Source organism: Talpa occidentalis, unplaced genomic scaffold (assembly GCF_014898055.3).
Source record: "Talpa occidentalis isolate TD23 unplaced genomic scaffold, MPIMG_talOcc4v2.1 talOcc4.16, whole genome shotgun sequence".
NCBI lineage: Eukaryota > Metazoa > Chordata > Mammalia > Eulipotyphla > Talpidae > Talpa > Talpa occidentalis.
The window spans coordinates 33,027,207-33,052,224 of NW_023601653.1; the positions used below are offsets into that span (position 1 = coordinate 33,027,207).

The 25,018-nt window shown below is 32.9% G+C and overlaps 1 protein-coding gene across 1 annotated transcript in view; it reads right to left on the reverse strand.

Annotated features, from left to right (window-relative positions):
* The window catches only part of TRHDE (thyrotropin releasing hormone degrading enzyme), a 371,478-nt gene that overhangs the window by 81,982 nt on the left and 264,478 nt on the right, over positions 1-25,018 (reverse strand). Inside the window, 1 exon segment of the mRNA XM_037513975.2 lies at positions 9,840-9,905. Coding sequence (XP_037369872.2) covers positions 9,840-9,905 — 66 coding nt within the window.

The window sequence follows — 25,018 nt, forward strand, 5'->3', positions numbered from 1 at the left end:
ATAACTGTCTTGAATATAAACAGAACAATGCCACATCTCAATTTAAAACTGTTTAATAGCATCCCACTGCACTTAGAATAAAATCCAACCTTCCTAGAACAATCTACTTTAATGCTGCATGACTAACTGCTGCCTTCATTGCCTAACTTATTTCTTGCCCCTACTAACTGCTCAGCCACACATTTCTTTTCCTTGAACATGCTCAGTTCTTTGTCTCAGTTTTCACATGATTCTTCATCTTTCTTGAGTGATCTCACCCTCCCCCCACCCTTTCTCATCTTTCAGAGCTCAGTATACTGCTGTCTTATCAAAGAAGAACTTCCCCAAACACCTAATCTTAAATTACCCCACCTACCCACCCATATGTTCTCTCAGAGTATCCTTTTCTCTAGTATTTATCCCATGTAGTAAAAAGATAGGTTTTGTTTTTTTCCTATTAAGTGTCAATCTTATTCCTTTATATGATTCATGAGAACAGGGGCCACATCTACTGTGCAGAGCATGCCGTGAGTACATGGTGCTTATTATGGTATCTGAAATAGTATAGCTGTGTAATGTGTGGATTAAATGGATGCACATATCTGATAGGTGAGCAATGTGCACTGTAGACATTAAACTAAGCAGAGCTGGTGCACGAAGAAAAAGTACAATGCTAGTTTATTAGCACAAAACATTAAGAAACAATTTTAACCCTAAAATGTGTTATTGCACTTAAGTAGAAAAATGACCTATCAAATAATCATAGGGAGAAACCTTGAACAGAAAAGGTGACTATAGAGACTGGCAAAGGAAATGAGGTACTGGGAATAAATGGATAACTATCTGTGTGTCATGTTAACACAAGCTCTTTCTATCGTAGACAAAAACAAAGGGCTATATTAGAATGGAATTTTAAAATGCATTTGAACTATTTATAAGATAAGCTCCAAATACCTACTTTGTTAGGTGTTTATAGCATTCCTCCTAAGCTGCTAATTTATAACGTAGCATTCATAACAATAATTTTGACATTAGATATCACAAGGAGGAAAGAATGTGTAATTAATGTAATGACTCATTATTTTTATTTTCCTATCACCATTTATACAAAGTTATGTAAAAGAAAGGAACATTTTAATCTTTAAATGAGTAAAACAAATAGATCACAAAAGATTAAATGAAAGGAATATGTATGAAAAAAAATTTCAACCTCATTTGTGAAAAAAATTTCAACCTCATCTGTGATATATACTAAAAAAAATGGGTAATGTCTTTACTTGATAAATTAGTACAAAACTTATTTTGAGAATTGTAAGACCCAATGCTGCTAGCTGAGTGTATTCTAAAAATAACTTTCAACTTTTTTTTTTTTCATTATGTAATGACTTCAAACTTTGGAAGGGAAAAAATGGTAATATGATTGCAGATATAAAGAATCAAAATATAGTGGGAAAATCTATAACTTAAAGATTATTATAGTATTATTTAAAAAATTAGAAAACAATTTAGATGTTCACAAACAAGGAAAAATATAATATGGTACATCTATGCCATATTACTAGCATTACGCTGTGTATTAAAATGAGGAAGCAATTGTGAAAATGTGAGTAACAAGGAAAATATATCTTCCCAATTTAGGACGGTTTTTAGCATAAAAATGTGCAACATTGCCAAATACGTAGTTCTAGGTTATTAATGAACTTAAGGAGAAAAAATAAAATTAAAAAGGAAAAGAAAGAAAACTGCTGATGCAAGAGCTAAATAGATTAGAGAAATTTGCCTTTAAGGCAACTTTATAGCACTTTTGAATTAGCAATCTAACCAAAATGTGATGTCTAACTTCTGAATTAGCAATCTACTAAAACATAAAGACAGTTTGTAGGTTAGTGTACTGATGAGTGTACATATTTAAAGATCAGTATACATTTACATTAATACTAACAAATATATCTACCTATCAACTAAACATGTCTGATAATTTTACAGATTCATTTTAAATAAAGTTGTCAAAAATATCATCTTATGTACTCACCCTGTTAGTTAAAATGTATAATATAGCTTGATTCCTTAAGTAACAGGTAAAAGTAAACCAACAATTAAAAATTTATAAGATTTCCCGTTGAGCTGGATAAATGCTTACAGGAAATTAAAACAGATAAATGTCTTTTTAAATATTTTTTTAAGGATATCTAGCCAGCAGAGGGTTAACATCAGCAAAATGATAAAGGCCCAACCAGTGAATGTAAACTTATTGACTACAATGTGAAGAAGTTATTTCATTCTGATTCATAAATATAAATAGCAGTGATTTCAGCTTTTGATTACATTTATTTATTTTCTTACATAATTGTTCATTTTTAGACACTATTTGATATCTCCCCTCAGGTGTAGTCCCTGTAGTTCTCCTACCAACACAGCACCCATGATCCATCACCATAGTCTCCTGTGCTCATTTTTAAGTATTTTTTTTAGAGAGGGTATTCTTGATTCTCTAATCCAAGGAATTTTTCCCTGTAATATTTTTTTCTCCATAACCCTCTTATCAATTTTAGCTTTGTAGATAGATGTCTAATAGATGACTTTAAAGGCTATAATAAAATTATTACATGGTGTTGCATGATCACAGAAATTATTATGAAGTGTTAAGCTTTCTACCTATAGCTTATTTAAAAAAAGAACAGCTACTTAAGGGAAACATGGAGGAAAAACTTGAGCAAACACTGCCTGTGGTTGTTCATTTCAGATTAAGCAAGATGTAGCTACATCTGATGAAAATACACTACTATCCCTTCAGAAAGGAAATTAACTTTGACACACCATCTCTGTTCTCTATTATTTTCTGACTTTTCATTTATCTGAAATCCTACGTAGAAGGGAGTGAACACTCTCACAAATGTAAGCCTGCAGTTATCACATAAAAAATATTGTGTGTACATGTTAACATATAACTCCTCACTGGAACACAAGTTATTGAGTATGTTGTTGCTACTAATAATCCCTCTGGCTTTGTGCCTGTCATTACCTTCCAGCCATCAGAATTTTATGAGCACAATCCAATAATAATGATATTTCCCTTTTGCTTTTTATCCACACCTCATTGCCTTACATTGATTTGCATAAGCAATTTCCACCCTGATAATTGGAGCCAAACATCTTTTTGTGGGTTACCTTATGGAAAAAGGCAGTTAAATACTAATCAAGAGAAATCTTTCTTTATTCGACCATATTTTAGATGATGTTGAATTACCTTCACTGGTTGAACAGGAAGGTGACTCACTTTCTGACATGGATTTCAGGGCTGGAGTTTATATCAAGCTTAACAATGATCTTTCTACATAATTTCAATTCTTTGATGTTGACTCAAAACAACATGAAGAATGGTAATGCTAGGTTCAAATTATTAAAACAGTATTGTCTTATTTGAAGAGAGAAGAAATAGTACTATGCACTAATTATTTTTTAACAGCTACTGAGCCAATCAATGTTATTTGAGGATTTCATAATTATGGTTTATTTATTTATTTACAGAAAAAATCACAAAGAAAAAGTGTATCTATGAAGATTAAAATAAGTAAAAATGAAATAAGGTAAAAGTCATATAAAAAAAATCTGTCTACATGAATCATTACCTGAATTACTTTTTAAATAAGCTTATAATACTCATGCAGAATCAGGAATTGAGTTCCAGAAACTTAAATTATAAATACAACATAAAAGATGTAGATGCTAATTTTTTGATCATATGCATGAGCGTTGCTTCATCTCTGTGAATATTAATGAATACAGACTCAACAAGAAGATCCCTAGTAAATGAGAGAGGCAAGAATTGCTAAAAGATGCCATCGAATGCACATTTTTTTTTTATTAAAGGAGGAATTTACAGGAAGCATTTATTCATAGGAGCAGGGATGGTTTCAGGGAAATATGTGAAATGAACAAGAACTTCTAGAGAGATGGGAAAAAATGAGGGCAAAATTGAAGTATATATTCTTCTAGGTATTACACAGAAAAGGAAAGTTAACTATATTGGACACTGAAGAATATCAAGTCAAAGAGAGCATAGAAATGAGGTTACACTGCTGTACTATATCCTATATTCTGTTTATGTTTGTGACATTATAATGGGAAAACCATATTCAAGCACTGTAATATTAAATTGATATGGTGCTGTGAATGGGTGATCTTGTTAGCTCCTTCTCACAGGATAAACCCACAGGAAATTTGGAGATTTTATGCCACAGAAAAAAAAAAAAAAGAGGTAGTAAAGGTAAAAACAACATCATGTATAAATAAGTATAATTTCAACCTGTATGTAATAGGGAGTTAGTGGACACTGTTGACTACCTATTGTATGTTCCACTTACACTAAGTCCCTGCAGTTAACGTATCATGCAATTTTTTTTTAGTCATTACTCACTCTGCAATCATTGCTAGGAGAAAATCCTGAACTATGAAAACATATAAGCTATGTAAAGCTTATATGCTATGTAAAGCTGGTCTTAAAAACAACTTAGGCAAAATGCTTTTTAGATTTTTTTCTTCCTGCATTTACCACATTCCCAGGAGGTTTGGGCCACCTGGAGGTGAAAATGGTAGCATGAGGAGCCAACAGTTGTGATGATGCCAACCAAAAGTTTGAAATAAGTTAAAAAAAAAATTCACAATAGTAAATAACCCTGTCTTTTCTTCTTCAGTTCATTATTTTAGAAGAGCAATAACTTTAGAAACTTAAAAATCTCAGTTATATTACTGGTACTGATTCACAGTGACATAATGCAATGAACTCATTCAAAGTAGAGACTGGAAATTATAGACAACAGACAACTAGACTATATTTATGTAGTGAGTGAATTATGACCATTGATTGATTTTTGCAATTTTCCCATCATATGTCCTTATAAAATTACTAAAATCAGTTGAAGACATTCTACACTAGATACAGAAGTATCACAGTCTTAACACAAATATCAAAAAGACATAAGTCAATATTTTTAAATCTCCATATGTATATATGACAACCTAAAAAAATAATACAAATAATATTTAATCAATAACACCAAGAAATTTATAAATCAAGTGTCAGATAATCTATTAGCAATTTATCACTATTCCTGCTGCATTTCTACATTCTTACTTTTTATGGGAGCTAGAAGTCTGGAAGTTACTTTCTTAGAATCCTTTGTAAGTTAGGTCCAAGTTAAATTTCTGCTTGAGACACACAAGTAGGAGCTAAGGAAGGCCCTAAGGAGGAGCTCCCATTGTGGTGGGCTGGCATGTGGGCTTCAGCAGAAGGTAGAGTGAGGACAGACCACAGGCTTCCAGAGGTAATGCAGGCAGTTAGCATTATTGACATTAGTTAATTTCTTGATTTTCTGAAGTCTAGCAGTGAATTTTCTGACATTTATTTTTCTATGTCTCCAAACGTTTTTAGAAAATTCGTACTTTCGTATTAAATTCATTTCTGCTTCAAATACCTATAATGATTTTGGGCTATGTGATATACCAGAAATGGTTCAGGAGACAGACCCAGTAAAATGGTAATCTACAACCATTTGCACATGTTTGATCATATTTAAATGAGGTAGAACTGTTGAATAAGGGTAATAAGATACTGGTAATCCATGATTTTCAGGTCAAGCCAATATCTTAAATTATTACCCACAGTTGTGCAAACTAAAGAATTGACTTTGGGAAAACATATGACTATTTCCATAGACTGTGGTAGAATAGAGAATTTATAAAGTTGTTGAGAAGAATGATTATTTCTGACTAGAGTAGAGGAAATGAAAAGTCAAAAGTATAATCTCTGTGCTTTAAATTCTCAGTGAAATGTATGCTGAGGGAGTCAGAAATCTGTGACTGCTAAAAAGAGTGTATATCTCTTATAGCCTAAGAATCAATATAACTGTAAATCAGACTATGATTTGAAATTCTGAGTGGTAAAATTACAACTTAAGTAAATTTCATGGTTTTATTAGGTCTCTTATGTGAAAATTAGGGTAATGATTGAGAACGTGTGGGACACTGAAAATTGGAATGAAGACCTTGAAATTTTGAGACTTAGCTTACTTTGGCATCAAAAGTAGCTTTTTCTTATTTCTGAAAAAGGAAGTTGTCCCTTATTTGAATTCCTTATAATGACAGTCAACGAGGGATACTGATTCTCCTTAAGGCCAACCTCCAATACACCTGAATACCTACTGACATGCAAGTAGAGCGGAATTCCAGAAGGTTACCATTATAATCAAAAATTAGGACCTTAGAAAAAATAGCATATACTGAAAATCACCAAGAAATTTCAATTTGTAAGAAAATATCATTTAAGACAACTGCAGCTTAATCACAAAATTGTAAAATAAGAAAGTGAACAAGTAACTAAAAAACAATGGAAGTAGACTTGTTTCATAATATAAGCAAAAAGAAACATATTGCTAGCAAAAACTCACTGTAACAACAAAGTTTAATTTAATTATAGTTACAGTATTATATACAGGGAAAGTCACATAGTCATAAATAATTTAGAAATCTGCTGAAGAGTTAAAAACAGGGAGTCACTCACTGTTGTCCATCAAATTTTCCCATCAAATTTTCCCATCAAAAATGGCTATACCAAATTAAAGATATCAAACACTATCTAACTAGTTAAATGCATTAAATAAATCTTGGATGAAGAGAACCTGAAAGATAAAAAATATCTTAGAGAACATTTAGTCCACCATTTGAACTTAACTATAAAGTCAGAGGCCAAAATGAGTGTTAGTGACTTGTAGGAAACCCACTTGAAATAGAAATGAAAATCATTTCACCCCACTTATTACATGCTTCATGGAAAGCATGCCTGTTATTATTTTTGGAAATGGATTATATAGAACAATATATCTATGAATTAAGAAATGTAAACATTTTACATCTCTAAAATACATTATTTATAAGTGATATACATTATCAACAATGGTTCAAGTTTGGTTTGCTTTAGGTTTTATTTTCAGTTGAAATATCAAATTGAAAGCTACCATATGCATGATAATCAGAACTAAACTTTTATTGATGTATATATACTTTCTTTTTACAAAAAAAAAGGGGTTTTGGGCAACTTATTTCAAAATGATACAGTACCAAAGCACTCAAAACAAAATTCAAGAAATTGACTTAGACCAAAAATATCAAGAATCTAAACCAAGGAAATTTGTGATGAATTAGTATGAAATGATTTACTAGATTTTCTAATAGTTCATCAAATGGTTCATATGGCTATTAGGAGCAAAATTTTTCTCAAAATGTTTCTAGTGTCCCTTCCAACTATGAAATATATGCATGAGTTGAAATTTTAAATATATTTTCCAAAACAAAAATGCTACAAATGGTAGAAAAATGTATTTGCATTAATACTTTCTAAGTTAAATATGAACATGTAAACTGTAACAGAAACTTAGTTTTCTAAATTATTTTATTATACTTAGTATATAATTATATTTGCAATTTATATCTATTTATATTATTTATCATATGCTTATTTTTATATTTTAATTATATATATATATTTATAGTTATATTTATAAAGTGTGTTTGCCTTGTTCCCAAAAGACCTAATTAAGATAGTTCATAAGAACAAAAAAAGGACAAGAGAATATGTATTTTAGACAAAACTACTACTATAATAGTGTTACCATATGGAATGTGAGGGCTAAGGTCCAAGTACTAAAACATAAAAGAAAAGATAGGAAGGAGGAAGAAAAGAGCAAAGGAAAACAGATCAGGAGGAGAGAAAAAATATTAAAAATATAAGGAAGACATAAGAATTATTTTCAGCTTGGGATTGTCCTCAATTGTAAGGCTAATGGCTCTTCATGCAAATATAAACTAGGACTTGTCAACATAGAAAAATTCATGGTATATGTAAGAATAATAGGTTTTTGTGCAGAGGTAAGCACTGACAGTCTGGTTAGCTCTTTCAACGTGTAAACCAAGACTCCCCAGACCTTGCAGGTGGGAAATATATTACTATCAACTCTGTGACCACTCAGCACCATGACATGAAGTGTCTGTTCAGGAGGTCATTTCCAAAATGTATCCCATATATCTTCATACACAAGAGATGATAATTTATCACCTAGACATAGGGATCTACTGTAAACTAATCCAAACTGCTGATGATACACTAAATCAGTTTGAGTGATGAGTATAAATAAAGCTGCAAGCAAAGTACTGAAGGATACAGATCTATCTGATCAATGAGATGTCACAAGGCAAATGAAATGCAATGTTGACAAACATAGAGTCCCTTAGTTGAAAATTAACCAAATCAAGTACCAGAGCATAAAGGCACACATGAGTACACTCTTTAAATGAAGAATTAATATAATGGAAATCATTCTGTTTCAGATAAATCTGAAGATACTGGGTCAATGGAAAAGGGTGTATCAAAAATCGATGTATTTTACATACCATAGAAAGTACAATAGGATATAGAAAAATGCTGCAGAAGAATAATCCTTTCCAAATAACATAACAATAGTTATTCAACCTGCCAAACAAGTTCATATACACTGATGAGGAGAAACAATAAAAATTGTATAAAGAAAATGATTTCACATCAACTTGCTACCAGGAAATCAAATTTAATTTGTGTTGCCCTTATGAAAGCTTAGATATGTTCTGGAATTGTTACCCTACAACTTCAAAAGGGAAAAACAAAGGAGGGTGATAAGGAAGGACATTCCTCTGGAGAGTTGATATGCATGGAGGGCACTCTTTGAGAAAAAAGATTTTCCCAATTATGTGATCAGAATAGAGACCTTACCACCCAGCAAATTGGTTCAGTTATTCTGAAGGCTTCCCAGTGGAAGAGCTGATTAAAGTAAATGTCCACCCCTGTTGACACAAATCTGTAAAAAATATTTTCTAAAGGAAATCATTCTTTAAGAAATTTACATATTTTTTTGTTATGTTAAGTATATATAACTTTGTCATAACATTTAACTCTTGCTTTGTGTTTTATCTTTTACTTTACTTTGGGAAAAGATAGAATTATACTAACAAAGTATGACCTGATCCCATATGTAGTTTATTTAAATTTCAAAATGAAAAGCTTACTAAGAACAGATAAGATTGATTGCTCTCTCTGTCTTAGCATAATTGTATTTCAGGTGAACATCAATTTACTTTAAAGGACACTTCTAAGTAGCAGAATGCATCATAAATAATTCATCAATCACAGCTGCTAGGAACATGATTTACACCAACAGATTCAATGGGAAAAAAGTTCAATTTTTCTATATTTGTGTAAGAATCATGCTTTTCTATGAGTCTACTCTTAGATTTTACACTCCATATTCTAAATATAGAAGGATTTTTTTTTCCTTTTTAAAAACATTGCATTTTCAAAGTAAAATAATATTGAAATGTGTTTGGAACAAGATTTACGTCTATCAAACACAAAGCAAAAACATAAAAGGCACATATCTCAAAAACAGCATTAAGATTCTGTCAAATTCATAATTCTAATAAAGCTAACAGACTTTGTGTTCACTTTATAAAAACTTTAATTGAAGAAGAGGAAAGTAGGCTTTCAGAAAATATATTTAGGATATGACATATTTGAAAATTATTTCACTTTATAAGTACATGTTAAAGAGATCTAAATTGTACAACAATTAGAGCTGTTTTGGTTGATACAGTGAACATCCTAAGTGTAACCTTCATTTGTCATGCGGGACACTGCTTACCTTACATACACATCATACAGCTTTCCATCAAATTCAGCAATTCTGTATTAGCAATTTCCCATGTTGTGAAAAATCTTTACAATATATATATATTAACAAGGAAAATGTAGTGGAATATAGAAAGCATTTACTTACTTGCAGACCTCTCTGAAATACTGAATGGCCCATAAAATTAGCCAGCATTCTAATTAAAGCAGCACCCTGTAGGAAAAGGTATTTAAAAGAAAAAAGAAAAAAAAAAAGAATTTCAACTAAGTAACACAATTCTAAATTTATCCTGTAACAATCAAAAATAGTCTGCTTTATTCATGCTACATTATTCTTAAAAATAGTTAAGAAACCAGAGAATCATGAATACAATACCCACTTACAGGTAGCAATTGTGTATATAAAATTTCTGTGAACAGAAAATCAATAACAAAAATAAAAAGTCTCCTGGACAGAGTATCCCAAGACAATATAATGAGTGATAATTCAAGAGTAATAAAAATTTTACTGAACAATGTATATGAAAAAATTAATAAAACATGGCTCTTCTTAAGAGCTCATAATTTAGTGAAGAACTATCCATGTTAACAATCATATTAAAATACAGCTTTGAATATATAACATACTGTTAGCTCAACCAAGACTAGTTAAGCTATGGAACATAGCTATATCAAATAATCATACTACTTGGGTTCAAATTTTGGCTCTGCCAATTATTTGCCATATTTACTCTCAAAAAAATTATTTAATTTCTTTGTTTCACACTTTCTTATTTGCAAAGTGTAGGCAATAATGGTTCTGATTTAATATGGTTATTCTGAAACTGAATTGAATTAATATATGGAAGACATTTCAATAATAGTGTTAGCTATTAGTATTACATTTTACTTTCTTATTTCTTTTTTATTTCTTTTCCTATTTCTTTTGGATGCTAAATATAACCATATATATTCATGTATGTGTAAACCATATGATCAATATATAAATATTTAGAGTAATAGAAAAAAATATTAATTTAAGAAATTATATGAATTTAATTGTTCCTACTCTGGAACAATGATTATACTGTAGAACAATATCAGTGTATCACCACCAGTATGACACATGCTAAGTATTAAGGTTGAAGGCTTGATGATGACAAATCTGTATGTAAAATATAAATAAGTCTTCAAGAAGATACTCCAATATGTACTGGAATTTTTTTGACATAGTGAATAATAGCAGCAAAAGTTTAAATATAAATGATAGACTTGATTTCAGGGAGATAAGTATTTATGTCTGTATATCACATTTCATACTCATAAATTCACACCCTTCATAACTTACTGCTTACCAGGTGTCTATTTTTTATAAGAGAATCATAGAATCCACATATAGAATGTTCTGCCTGAAACTGGACTGTGGCTGTCAGACCAAAAGCAGAAGTTAATATTCATTGTTTGTTACTATAATTATTTTCTATAATTCTAGGGTTTTAATGACTATGAATCATTATTAAAGAAATGTTTCAGAAATTTTCAGTCATCACCAAAAAAACTGCTAACAAAATAGGTATTTTATTTGCATCTCAAAATGATGAGCTGAACAAGCCAAGGGTTTTATGGCTCTTCTGATATATTTTCCTCCCACTCTTTTTACTCTTTGCTCTTTCTTTTCCTTCTTCCTCCTTACCTTCTGCACACTAGTATAAGTCCATAAACTATAAGCATTTATGATTCAATCTGGGGAACAGGTTAGAATTCCCTTTAGAACTTAGCAGCTTACTCCTTGAATTACCTTGACAAGCTCTCCTCCTATACATTTCCCAATCTAATCTGCCTACGCTGAGGGTGGAAACTGTCAGTGCTGCAGTAAAACTAACCCTTGCCACCTGGAGAGGGAGACTTAGAATCTCAAGCAGTCTACTTCAAGTTTCTTTCAGAACAGAAGAACCATGTTCAGATGATTTAAGAGAATCCCTTCAGGTAATGATGGCTTGGTCTCTTGTCAAGCTTTAAAAATGATCAATTTAGCATGCATTTTTTTTTTTTTTTTTTTAAATAATAAATTTTATTTTTATATTCCCCCATACAATTGCAAACGCCCCATTCTGACCCCAATCCTTCCCCTCCCGCCCCCCACCCCCCAAAAAGTGTCTCTGGTTCATAGTTTTTTGTTGATTTTGATTTTCACTTTCTTATATTCATTTTCCTGGTCCCTTATTTAAGTTTTCTAGATTCCTGCTATGAGTGAGACCATCCGGTATTTTTCTTTTTCTTTTTGGCTTATTTCGCTGAGCATGATCCCTTCCAGCGCCATCCATGTTGCTGCAAATTGCATGTGTTTATCTTTTTTGAATGCTGAGTAATATTCCATGGTATATATGTACCACATCTTCTTGATCCAGTCATCTATTTTTGGGCATTTGGGTTGTTTCCAAAGCTTAGCTATTGTAAACAGTGCTGCTATAAACATAGGGGTGCAGGTGCTCTTTGGAATTGATGTTTCTGTGTCCTTTGGGTAAATACCTAGGAGTGGAATTGCTGGATCATATGGAAGCTCTATGTTTAGTAGGTCCAGAAATCTCCACACAGCTCTCCATAGTGGTTGGACCAGTTTGCACTCCCACCAACAGTGCAGAAGAGTTCCTTTTTCTCCACAACCTCGCCAACATTTGTTGTTGCTAGTTTTTTTAATATGTGCCATTCTCACTGGTGTGAGATGGTATCTCATGGTAGTTTTGATTTGCATTTCCCTGATTACAAGTGATGTTGAACATTTTTTCATATGCCTGTTGGCCATTTGCATTTCCTCTTCAGAGAAGTTTCTTTTTAGCTCTTCTGCCCATTTTTTGACTGGATTATTTTCTTTGTTGTTGCTGAGTCTCATCAGCTCTTTGCAGATTTTTGTGATCAGTCCTTTATCATTAGTGTTGGGTACAAAAATGTTCTCCCAGTTGGTGGGGTTTCTCTTTGTTTTTGTTATTGTCTCTTATGCTGTGCAGAAGCTCTTTGATTTGATGTAGTCCCAGCTGTTTATCTTTGCCTTCACTATCACTGCTTTGGGTGATGTGTCTGTAAAGATGGCTTTGATGTGCAAATCCCGTAGTGTTTCGCCTATATTTCCTTCTATGTATTTTATATACATAAAATACAATTTAGCATGTTCTAATGGCAAAAAAGTCTTGTCTAATAATAAAGAATGTACCCGTTTTCCTGTCTGGGTTGAAATAGAGCAGAGTGCCAACAGGAAATAAAACCTAGAAATTCAATCAGTATTTAAGACTATAAAATATCACTGAACTTAATAATAATAACAATATTTAATTTTATTAACTTTTTAAAACTGTCAGTATTGCCCACTTGAATTTTTTTTTTTATTCTCCAGAGTAGCATGCACTCTTTCTATTATAACTAGTCTTTCTTTCCAAAGTCAAATTTTAAAATTCTTATTTCATAGACATTCATAGATGGGTCCTCCAACTTCCATTGTTCAGTTAGCATACATTAAATAACTACTATGAATGGGTTATAACAAAGATCACACCTCTCAACACAAACATAACTCACTATGACATTGATTCTCCTTTTATTATGTCTTTAAACACTTTTTTTTAACCAAGGGAATATCATTTATAATATTGTAAATTATATTCATAAAACAAAATTCCAGCTCCAATGAAACAAACTGGATGCTTTAGCTCTTTGGAGCTTAATGAAATTAAATACATCATTTCTACAATTTTTCAAAAATAATTTAAGACTTGTTCAGGAAAACATCACTATTCTGCTATACTGACATTCAGAGAGATTCTAGCATGGAAACAATTGATTTTTCTTTCATAAAAATGTTACCAATGTAGTAGTCCCATTGCACAGATAGATTCCTAGGGATTGTTTTGGTTTGGTTTGGTCTGTTCCTTTGTCTTGTTTCTCTACATTCCATATATGAATAGTGGTGATGACTCAAGGGAGTATGGTGAAGGACTATGGGTGCATTGGTGGTGCGTTGCGGTAACCTATATCTGAAGAGTTGTGATCCTCTGTCTGGACCATATAAGGCATTGCATGTCAACATTACTTCAATTAAAAAAATACAATTTTTAAAAAAATGGAGCTTTCTTAAAGTATTAGGAAGGATTTGCGAGAGATGGTTTAAAAGTCAAGACTTAAATGCCACAATGCAAGTCAAATAACCAGAAGAAAATGGTAATCAGATGATAAAAATCAGATGTGGATTTAAAGAGTAAAACAAGGGAATTTAAAAGTTCAAACTCTTGATAACAGAAGATATTAGCAGATATATAGAATCTCAAAGAAGTGTTGGTGACGGGAATAGGTTAATAGCCAATTGAAATACATGGAATTTGTGGAAGAGGTAGAAAAGCTGAGAAACAGAATGCAAATGCAACTAGAGAAATGAAATTCAGTAGAAGATTATGATTGAAGGTAAAATTTGGATTTGTGTGGCTGAGACTGCCAAGAGAAAAGTGCTGAAGCTTCAGTTAAGGAAACAAAAAATAGAGAGTCTCTCGACAGGTTCTATATGACCTGTATTTGAGGGCCTATAATAGATATTGATTCGGTATCTGTTGAGAAAATCAATGAAAAGATGAAATTAAGAGCAAAGGATGATACACGGTGATTAAAAATGAGAAGTGATAGAAATAATGCTATAGAAGATGTTTTAAGAATAAGTGCTTCAGATTTCAAGGGAAAAAATAGCTAAGGAAAGATTGTAGTCATGTTTAAGAGAGTGCTATATAAAGACTTGATGTGAGGGGCAAATTGTAAAATGGAAAGAGAAGGAAGAAAGGAGAAAGCAATAGCATGTTCATATGAGTTTTGTGTTTTTCTTTTTTAAGATTATGGGAGATGCAGTAGAGACAGAGATTGGAGAGACAATAGATCAGGAAATGGTTATTGAAGCAAGATTCTGGGATAAGTAAATTAGAAGTAAGGGTAGTCTTGAAAAAGAATAGTGAAATCTTTCCCTGAGACAGGATTAAGGCAGAAAGGAAGCTAGATATCATTCAGAAAATCTGAAGTATTAAGCAAAGGGGTCAAGGAAATGTATTACACATATTAGAATGTAAGCCCATCAAGGTGAAGACTTGGTCTTACTGACTCATAATTCCATTGCAAAAAACAGTACCTGTCCCCCACTAGGTTCTCAATAATTACTGAGTGATTGATGGTCTGTCATTTCTCACTAATATATATGTTCCAAGGTTATTTGGGAGAGAAAAAGTGGTCTACATTTGAAGCAACTCCAGTGAGAAGGTAATAGGGAATCAAAAGTGTAGCAATATACGAAAGTCATAAATGCTAGTAGAAATTATTAATAATGTACCTTTACATGATCAAACAACTATTTACCTGCCCTATTTACAATATTATAAGGAAAATATTATTTTACCTGTCAGATAAAGAAAATTGAGGTTTGAAAAATTGTGTAACTTTCCCAAATGGACGGAAGTTAAAAGAAATTGAGCCTAATCTTAATCATTTTAGATTACTTTCTTGTGATCCCAAATCAAAACTACATGATATGCTCCAGAAACAGTAGAAATTGCAAAAACTTGGAAGAAGAAAGGAAATTCTTAAAGTCACTCAGAGCTTATAGGCAGTAAGATGTTCCCAGAAGGGGATGATGTCTAATTCAATGAGACATCATTGCAATGACTGATCAATGCGCCCAGGATTGGGGATGAAATAAAAGATATAAATTGACTAGCATAGTAAGACATGCTGTTGGACTAAGAAACATACAGCTACTTTAAGTCATACAGCTACTTTCAGTAACAAAGGACTAGCAAGGTTGAAAATTGTGATACTTCTATCAGATGATGTATGTGGACATGGCAACTATAAAAAATGCACTGTTCAAATTTCCTAATGCTGCCTGTCTGCATTTACCACCACAAATATCACACTTTCCTCAGTTTACTCCCAGCCAATGCCTGAACATAACAGTGAATAAAAGGTAGGATCATCCCTATGAGAAAGGGGACTACACTCAGGGGAAATCTGCTTGAAGATTCCCCATTGACCTGAATGAAAGTTTCTTGCAACTGGGTTGCAGCCTAAAACTCTTCAACACAAGGCTTCTCCCTTCCCTCTCTCTTTGTATGGGCTATCAAATGAACTGTGGTTTCAAGGCAGCTTTACTTACTTTTCCCCACTCCTTTTCCAAATAAATAACTCATACTTCATAATGTCTGTTTCTTAGAAGATCTCCCACAGAAGAGCAAGGGCAGATACTGAGGGCTAAGTATGAGCTGTCAGATAATAGGTCACTGGGATAAAGCAAGTATCACATATACGGAAAAAGGGTCTTTTTCTTCTTACTTCTCTCAAGAAGTCCCTTAACTGGTATATTCCACACTACAGATGTGTTTGCTTTATGATTTGCTCTTTTCCTGGGTAGGAACATGAGAGAGAATGAAACAAAACTATCTGGCCCAAGTCACACAAATACAGAATTTACTAGCACTTGTTTCCTGACTTGTTTTCATCTATTCAGGTGCTAAGTTCTTTGATCAGCATAGAAACTTATAAGGTGAGATTTTCCTGTTACTTTTTGAGCCACTAAAAGGATAGTTTATTACTTATGAATCAAAGTACTTTTAAAATGTAAATTCCTAAGTTATCTCTGCATTAAATATGGTCAGTATAGAGATAATGCAATGCTCTAATACGATTTGCTACATCAATGAACATCATATTGTTACATCAATGAACATCGATCATTTGTTACATCTCCACACCTTTTGGTGTGGAGAAAAAACATCTTATGTCCTCTATAGCTTTTTAAAAAACTTTTTTTTCCTTTTTTTTGGTCATTTTTACAATAGCATGATTGCTACATCTAGGACCTGAAGAATAACGGGGAAAAGGCAATAAAATGCATAGTCCTGAATATCCCTCATTACTAATGGATTATCAAAAAAAAAAAAAAAAAGACTGAGACATAGACAGTAGTGGAAAGGAAAAAAGGGCAAAAAAAAAAAAGGGAAAGAAGTTTAATCGAGAAAGCATCGCCTAGTCATCCATGCTTGGAACCTTGGAGTCCTCTTTGATTTATTACTTCCTGAGGCCAAGCCACTATCACTACAGAGATGAATTACTTCACAGTCTCTCGGTGACAACCCCAGATGCATTCTCACCTTCACAAAAGCAACCTATGAACCACATCAGACTAACATTAGTAATTACTTCTGAAGAAGCATAATGTCCGCTGAAAGTCCTAACTCTGTCATCTACTAAATTTAAGAAATTAGACATGTTATATGAGGCACTGAAACATCTACAATTAGAAAATAACAATGAATGCTACCATTACTACTACACTGCTAGTAATAATACAATATTTTTCTGAGGATTCATTTAAATTATTCATGAAAAGCACGTGGAACAATATTTGTTTTATAATAAACAAACATCAAGTTATTATTATTTTCACCATTATCATTATTTTTATATTAGTTAACAGTGCCCCCACCAAATCTTTACTGTAGTCAAGATAGTCAAGATAATACTCAATAAGGCTCATTGCTTCCTATAAATATCTTCCCATCTGACCCAAAATCAGTCTTTAGACAAGCTGATGTTCTCATCACTCCATGATCTACCTTATATCTCATGTTATAATCATACTACTTACTTCAACAGCAATATTCTTTTGCAGTCTTGAAAGTCCTGCACATGACTCAAAACACACAGAAAGCCCATACTTCCCCCAAATTATGTTACTTCTCAGTGTTTTTCTCTCCCCTGCAATCATAATCCCTTTAAGATTGCCCAACTAATCAAGTTTTGATCATCACTCATTAATGATTTCATGTGAATGCTTTCTCTTTGCACAAGTAGATATAGGTCATTTCACTTAGTTATTATAGGCATTCCTATTAGTTGTCAGTGCTATAACCATTCCATTGCCAATGAAAGATGGCCTACCTAAGAAAATCATCCATCAATAATTTACTAGTTTCCAATCATCAATCCAAACATGAGCTCATAGCTAATACAGAGGCACTAATTTTATTTTCCCAGTTATGAAATTCAGCATCTATCTTACATTGGGGTCCTTGGCTTTTTAGTAATCTCAGGCAATGGGACTCAAGCAAGATAATCTATATTTAAGTCAATAGAAAATTAGAGAAAAGGGTAACAGATCCAGGGACATGAAAATAGGGAGCTTTTAAAACAGGTTCAGAAACAGCACATCAGGAAATTTGAAACACAAAAATATTCAAAAGGATGTTCATGGGAGGATATAAGACCAGAAATATATGAAATAGAAAATAAATGGTTGACTAGGTGAAAAATAAAGCATACAGAATCGAATAAAATGGAAAGTTCTGGGGAAAAATTAATCAAAGAGAAAAAAAATACAGGAAAATGGGTAGTATTGGGGGAAAAGAGTTGTGCAACTAGTGAAAAGTTTAAACATTAAAATGGTTGAGGGTATTATAACAACTTAGGTAATCAATATGAAAACTTAGATAAAAAGAATTTTCTATAGAACTAAAAGTTTTTAAAAATGACCAGGAATTAAAAATACTAACTGGTGGCAAAAAAAAAAAAAAAAAAAAAAAAAATCAAAGAGAAAATGGAGGCCAGTTTACAGGCAAAGAAACTACAAAGTTTCCTTGTTAACATGTTACAAAACATGTTACTCTAGTCTTATATTCCTATATTAAATTCCTAGCACTTTCTATGATGCTTGTACAACTGATATGTAAACTAGACAAAGTCAAATATAGTCCAAAGTCCCTTATGACAGTGTATGAAAATATATGTGTAATTTCCACTTACTATATAATGATATAAATACATCTTAGTCAATTTATAATATAAAACACAGTAAATAATGTATATAATATATAGACTATATATATAAAGATAGACAACCTAACTGAAAAAATGAAAAAGGGCTCTAAATTGACATTTAATTAAAGGAGACATAGAGATGGCCAACAGACGCATGAAAAGATGTTCATCATCATTTATCAATGGAGAAATGCGAATCAAAACCTCAATGAGTATCACCTCATACCAGTTTGAAAGCCTATTGTCAAAAAGACAAGAAATATGGACTAATGAGGAGATCAAAGAAGAATTAAAAAATACTTTGAGATTAATGACAAGGAGGACACACATTTCCTAAATGTATGGGATGCAGCAAAAGCAGTAATAAGAGGGAAATATACAGCAATACAGGCTCACATCAAGAAACAAGAAGGAACTTAAATAACTTAATCTCACATCTCAAAGAACTAGAAAAAGAACAACAAAAAACCTTAAAAACAGTAGAACTGAAATAATAAAAATCAAAGCAGAAATAAATGAAATTGAAACTAAAAAAACAAACCAAAAGAGCAATGAAACCAAAAGTTGGCTCTTCAAAAAAAAAATAAAGTAAAATAAAATGGACAAATTCTTAGCCAGGCTCACAAAGGAAAAATAGGAGAAAGCACAAATAAATAAGATCACAAATGAAAGAGGAGAAATCACAACAGACATAGTAAAAATCAAAAGAATAATCAGAAACAAGCTCAACAATCTAAAAGAGATGGACAAATTCCTACAATGCTACAATCATCCAAAGCTACATAAAGAAGAAAGGGAACACCTAAACAGCCCAATTACAAGCAGTGAAATTGAAATGGTAATCAAAACCCTCCCCCAAAACAAAAGCACCAGATGGATTTACAAATGAATTCTACCAAACATTCAGAAATGAACTAGTGCCTATCCTTCACAAACTCTTTCAAAAAATTGAGAAGGAAGGGATAATACCAAACACGTTCTATGAAGCCAACATACACTAATACCAAAACCGAACAAGGACAACACAAAAAAAGAAAAACACAGGCCAATCTCTCTAATGAACACTGATGCAAAAATCCCCAATAAAATTTTAGTTATCAGAATCCAACAATGTATTCATAATTCACCACGACCAAGTAGGATTTATTCCAGGGACACAAGGATGGTTCAACATCTGAAAATCGATCAATGTAATCCAACACCATCAACAAAAATAAATATAAAAACCATGTGATGATATCAATAGATTGCTAAGAAAGCTTTTGACAAAGTACAACACCCATTTATGATGAAGGCCCTTGAAATTCTAGGGATACAAGGAACATACCTCAACATCATAAAGGCCATATATGACAAACCCATAGCCAATATCATTCTCAATGGTGAAAAGCTAAAAGCATTTCCATTAAGATCTGGAACAAGACAAGGATATCCACTCTCACCACTGCTTTTCAAATATAATACTAGAAGTCCTAGCCAGAGCAATAAGACAAGAGAAAGACATACAAGAAATCCAAATAGGGAAGAAAGAAGTAAAATTATCATTATTTGCAGATTATATGATAATATACATAGAGAACCCCAAAAACTCCACAGAAAAACTACTTGAAATAATCAACCAGTTTAGTAAAGTAGCAGGATACAAAATCAACATGCAAAAATCAGTAGCCTTCCTATACACAATCAATCTGAAGAAGAAGAAATCAAGAAAACCATCCCTTTTATTATTGAAACAAAAAAAAATCAAATACTTGGGAATAAACTTAAGAGCTAAAGGACCTATACAAAGAAAACTATAAAACACTGTTAAAAGAAACAGAAGAAGACACAAAGAAATGGAAAGACATCCCTGCTCATGGATTGGAAGAATTAACATTATCAAAATGGCCATCCTACCAAAGCAATTTACAGATTCAATGCTATTCCAATAAAAACTCAAAGATATTCTTCAAAGAAATAGAACAAATATTAATGAAATTCATATGGAGCCACCAAAAACCCCAAATAGTCAACGCTCTCCTGGACAAAAAAAAAAAAAAAGGGAATGGAGGCATCACACTCCCAGATTTCAAGCTATACTATAAAGTCATAATAATCAAAACTGCATAATATTGGAACAAGAAAAGACACACAGACCAATGGAACCAAATAGAAATTCCAGAAATAAATCCACAGATTTACGGTCAACTAATCTTTGACAAAGGGGCAAAGAATATGCAATGGAACAAAGAAAGTTTGTTCAATAAATGGTGCTTGGAAAACTGGGTCACCACATGCAAAAGAATGAAGTTTGACTACCACCTCACACCATGCACAAAAACCAAGTCAAAATGGATAAAGAACTAGACATAAGACCTGAAACCATAAAATATATGGAAGGAAATATAGGCGAAATACTACATGACATACACCTCAGCAACATCTTTACAGACACATCACCCAAAGCAGTGATAGTGAAGGCAAAGGTAAGCAGCAGGGACTACATCAAATTAAAGAGCTCTGTACAGCAAAAGAAACAGTAATCAAAACAAAAAGACACCTCACTTATTGGGAGAAATTTTTTGCACACAACACTAATGATAAAGGACTGATCACAAAAATCTACAAACAGCTGATAAGACTTAACAAAAACAAAGAAAATAATCCAGTCAAAAAATGGGCAGCAGAGCTAAAAAGGAACTTCTCCAAAGAGGAAATGCAAATGGCCAACAAGCATATGAAAATGTTCAGCATCACTTATAATCAGGGAAATGCAAATCAAAACTGCAATGAGATATCATCTTACACCAGTGAGAATGGCACATATTAAAAAAATTAGCACCAACAAATATTGGTAAGGATGTGGAGAAAAAGGAACTCTCCTGCATTGCTACTGGGAGTGCAAATTGGTCCAACCACTATGGAAAGCTGTGTGGAGATTCCTCAACCTGCTAAAGATGGAGCTTCCATATGATCCAATTACACTCCTAGGTATATACCCAAAGGACACAGAATCATTAATTCAAAAGGGCACCTACACCCCTATGTGCTAGCAGCACTACTTACAATAGCTAAGCTATGGAAACAACCCAAATGCCAAAAACAGATGACTGGATCAAGAAGATGTAGTACCTATACACCATGGAATATAACTTAGCAATCAAAAAAGATAAACTCATGCAATTTACAGCAACATGGATGGGGCCGGAATGGATCATGTTCAGCGAAATAACCCAGAAAGAAAAAGGAAAAAAAAACGGATGGTCTCAGGCCTCCCCGGTGGCGCAGTGGTTAAGCGCTGGGTTGCGAAGCTGCCCGCAGCCTCTGCAGCGCCAGTTGGATACCCGGCTGCTCCCCGGCCACCGGAGGAGGGTCCCACATAGTGCACAGACCTCTCCTGCCGCCCGCTGCTCCCCTCGGCAGTGTACTTCGGTCCTTCTGCCTGCTCTGCTCCCCACTCTGGCTCTGGTGAATTCTCTCACCCTCCAGTGCTCTGACTATACCAGTGCTTGTACAAATAAATAAATAATCTTAAAAAAAAAAAAAAAAACCGGATGGTCTCACTCACAGCAGGAATTTAGAAAACCTAAATAAGGGACCAGGAAAAAGACTAAATATAATAAATTAAAAATCAAAATCAACAAGCAAATATAAACCAGAGACGCACTACGGGGGTGGGGAGGAGGGGCAAAATAAGGGGAGTGGGAATTATATGGGGAATATAATCAAGATGAAAATGTATACATTGTGCAAAAATTAAAAATGATGTAAAAATATATACAATAAAATTAAAAAATAAAAAATAAATATTTATAACTGTACAAAAAAATAAAATGTGCTGTAATGTATTATGACTTAGCATACTAAGCTTTCCCCCCAACATCTGTATTCTGATTTGTAGTCCAATAAGCCTTTCTGCCACGGAAAAAAAAAGATAAGAAATAAATCCAGTGAAGATGTGACAATTGGAAACTGTTGTGCACTCTTGATGGGAGTGCTGCACACCTGAAGCCTCCATTATGTTCTAAAACAATAATGGTTTAATAATAAAAACTGTATAAATATAATTCATCACAATAAAAGACTAAAAGAGATAAACTATTTAATGATCTCAATATATGCAGGAAAAACATTTGTTATAACAGTATGTATAATTCCCAGATCCAATAAGTGTTTATTTATACTTTCCCACACCACAAGAAAAACACCAGGAGGGTGTCGAAAATTCAACTCAATTCTGAAACCATCTACATCAGATATAGCATCAGATCCCACTTCAGGCTACTAACTGCTTCTGACCAACTGGCTGTAGATCAAGGTTTCCAGGACCCCCACTTTAGGTTCAATAAATTTGTTAAGGACACTCACAGAACTCAAGAAATTTATTTACTCACTATATCGCCATTTATAACAAAGGCTATCTATCACTCAATGGAATTATAATATTTATGCATCTGAGAGTAGAGAAGAAAAATTTGATGATTTAGGAGAGAGGAAATAGGTCTGATGAGTAATTTTCTTGAGGAATCCCAAGAGAGAATGAGACCCAGGACACTGTGGAGGTGTGAGTCTAAAGTCCAAGCACAGACATTCCCCCACTTCATCAAAGAAAAAGGGGAGCAGAGCAGACAGGAATAAACAGATGAAATGTGGGTGCTGGAAAGTAGAAGATCATTGATTTATTTATTATTTCTAATATTTCAGTGAAAGGAAAGCAGTGTCATCAGGTAGAATGAGAAAGAAAATAGAAAAAATACTAAGAAAAAAAAGAATAAAACAAGTACTAACTTTCTGAAAGAAGGCAGAATTGACTAATAATGATTTTTCAAGCAGGTATATAACAGTAAGAAAGGTAGAAAAATCCAAGAACACATGTAGAAAGATGTGATTTGCAACATAGTATATAATTTAAATTCCAATTTCCATAGTTTCTAGTAAACAAAAACCCCCGCATACAAACTTAGGTCCATGAATGGGGGGAAGGTTTTATAAATTGTGCTTTATTCACATTCTATAACAGTGAAGATGAATGGTATAAAGTTCTTAGTACAAAGTATGGATGAGATAAAGAGGGAGGGATGTGATAGTACTAACAGAATGATTTGCTACACTTGGGTCTTGAGTACTTGTATACTACCTGACAGTACTTTCTTTTTAAAAAAGATTTATTTATGAGGGCCTCCCCGGTGGCGCAGTGGTGTTGAGCACTGGGTTGCGAAGCTGCCCGCGGCCTCTGCAGCGCCGGTTCGATCCCCAGCTGCTCCCCGGCCACCGGAGGAGGTCCCACATGGCGCGCAGACCCTCCTGCCGCCCGCTGCTCCCCTCAGCAGTGTACTTCGGTCCTTCTGCCTGCTCTGCTCCCTACTCTGGCTCTGGTGAATTCTCTCACCCTCCCACTCTTCTGACTGTACCCAGTGCTTGTATAAAACAAACAAACAAACAAATAAATAAAACATGCCTCTATTAAAAAAAAAAGATTTATTTATGATAGTACTTTCTAAATGCTTGAAAAATACCTTCATAGAGAATTTTATTTAAAAATAGAGATCTTTGGGAAAATTGCTAACCCAAAACATTTTAGTTAATTGCACTGATTCTCTCTCCTAAGTTTTACGTAAATTTTATACACCTTTTATCTTAATCATAGTGTTGAAAAAACTCCTTGATCTGTGATATAAAGCTTCTAAAATATTGTATTTTAGCACTTCAACTCATTGTTTGTTTTCATTTAAAATGAACTTACCTGATAGAGGAAAATGAAATGAGTTGAATCGAATTAGCCTAACAATTTGGAATAACCTTTTAACAATTAAGATCTTCTTAATAATAATCTTCCTTTACAAATCAATCACTAATGAAAATTATGTAATTTCCACTAAAGTGTAAAGATATTAGCCAAGCATCACTTGAGAATTGGGTAAAAAAAAAATATTTTTAAAGTTCAGAAAAAAATGCAGGGTGATATATCTGAACAAAGCAAATAATAATGTTGGTTGGGTAAAAATAAATTAATTTTGTTTAATTCAGGAACCACCATTTGTTTATAAAGATCTAAATATCCTTTTTAATACCAAAACTCATGAGAGAACAAGGGGCTGTAATATAATTACATAAAGATCTCTCTTTTAATATTGGGCAATAAATGATATCCTCTCACTATTGTAGAAACAATTGTTCCTTGTCAGAGTTTAACTATCACAGCTGGAAACTCATATTAATTTAGCTGATTAAGAAAAATACAACATGAATTAATGTTAGTGAACAAGGCATGTCAAACGTGTGCTACATAAATAAGACTTTAAAAAGACACTTGCATATATTGTGCTGGCAAATGTCACAATTATTAAATACTAAACAGAATCATTACAATTAGGTTTTTTATATGGTTTGAATACAAATCACTTCCCCAATTTCTGTCTAATACAATGAGGACATGATACTTCCCCTAAAGAGGCATTGCTGGATTTAGTTGAATGAGAAAAACTTAAGTAAATAAGATAATCATGCAAACAGCAATATACATTGGTGTAATGA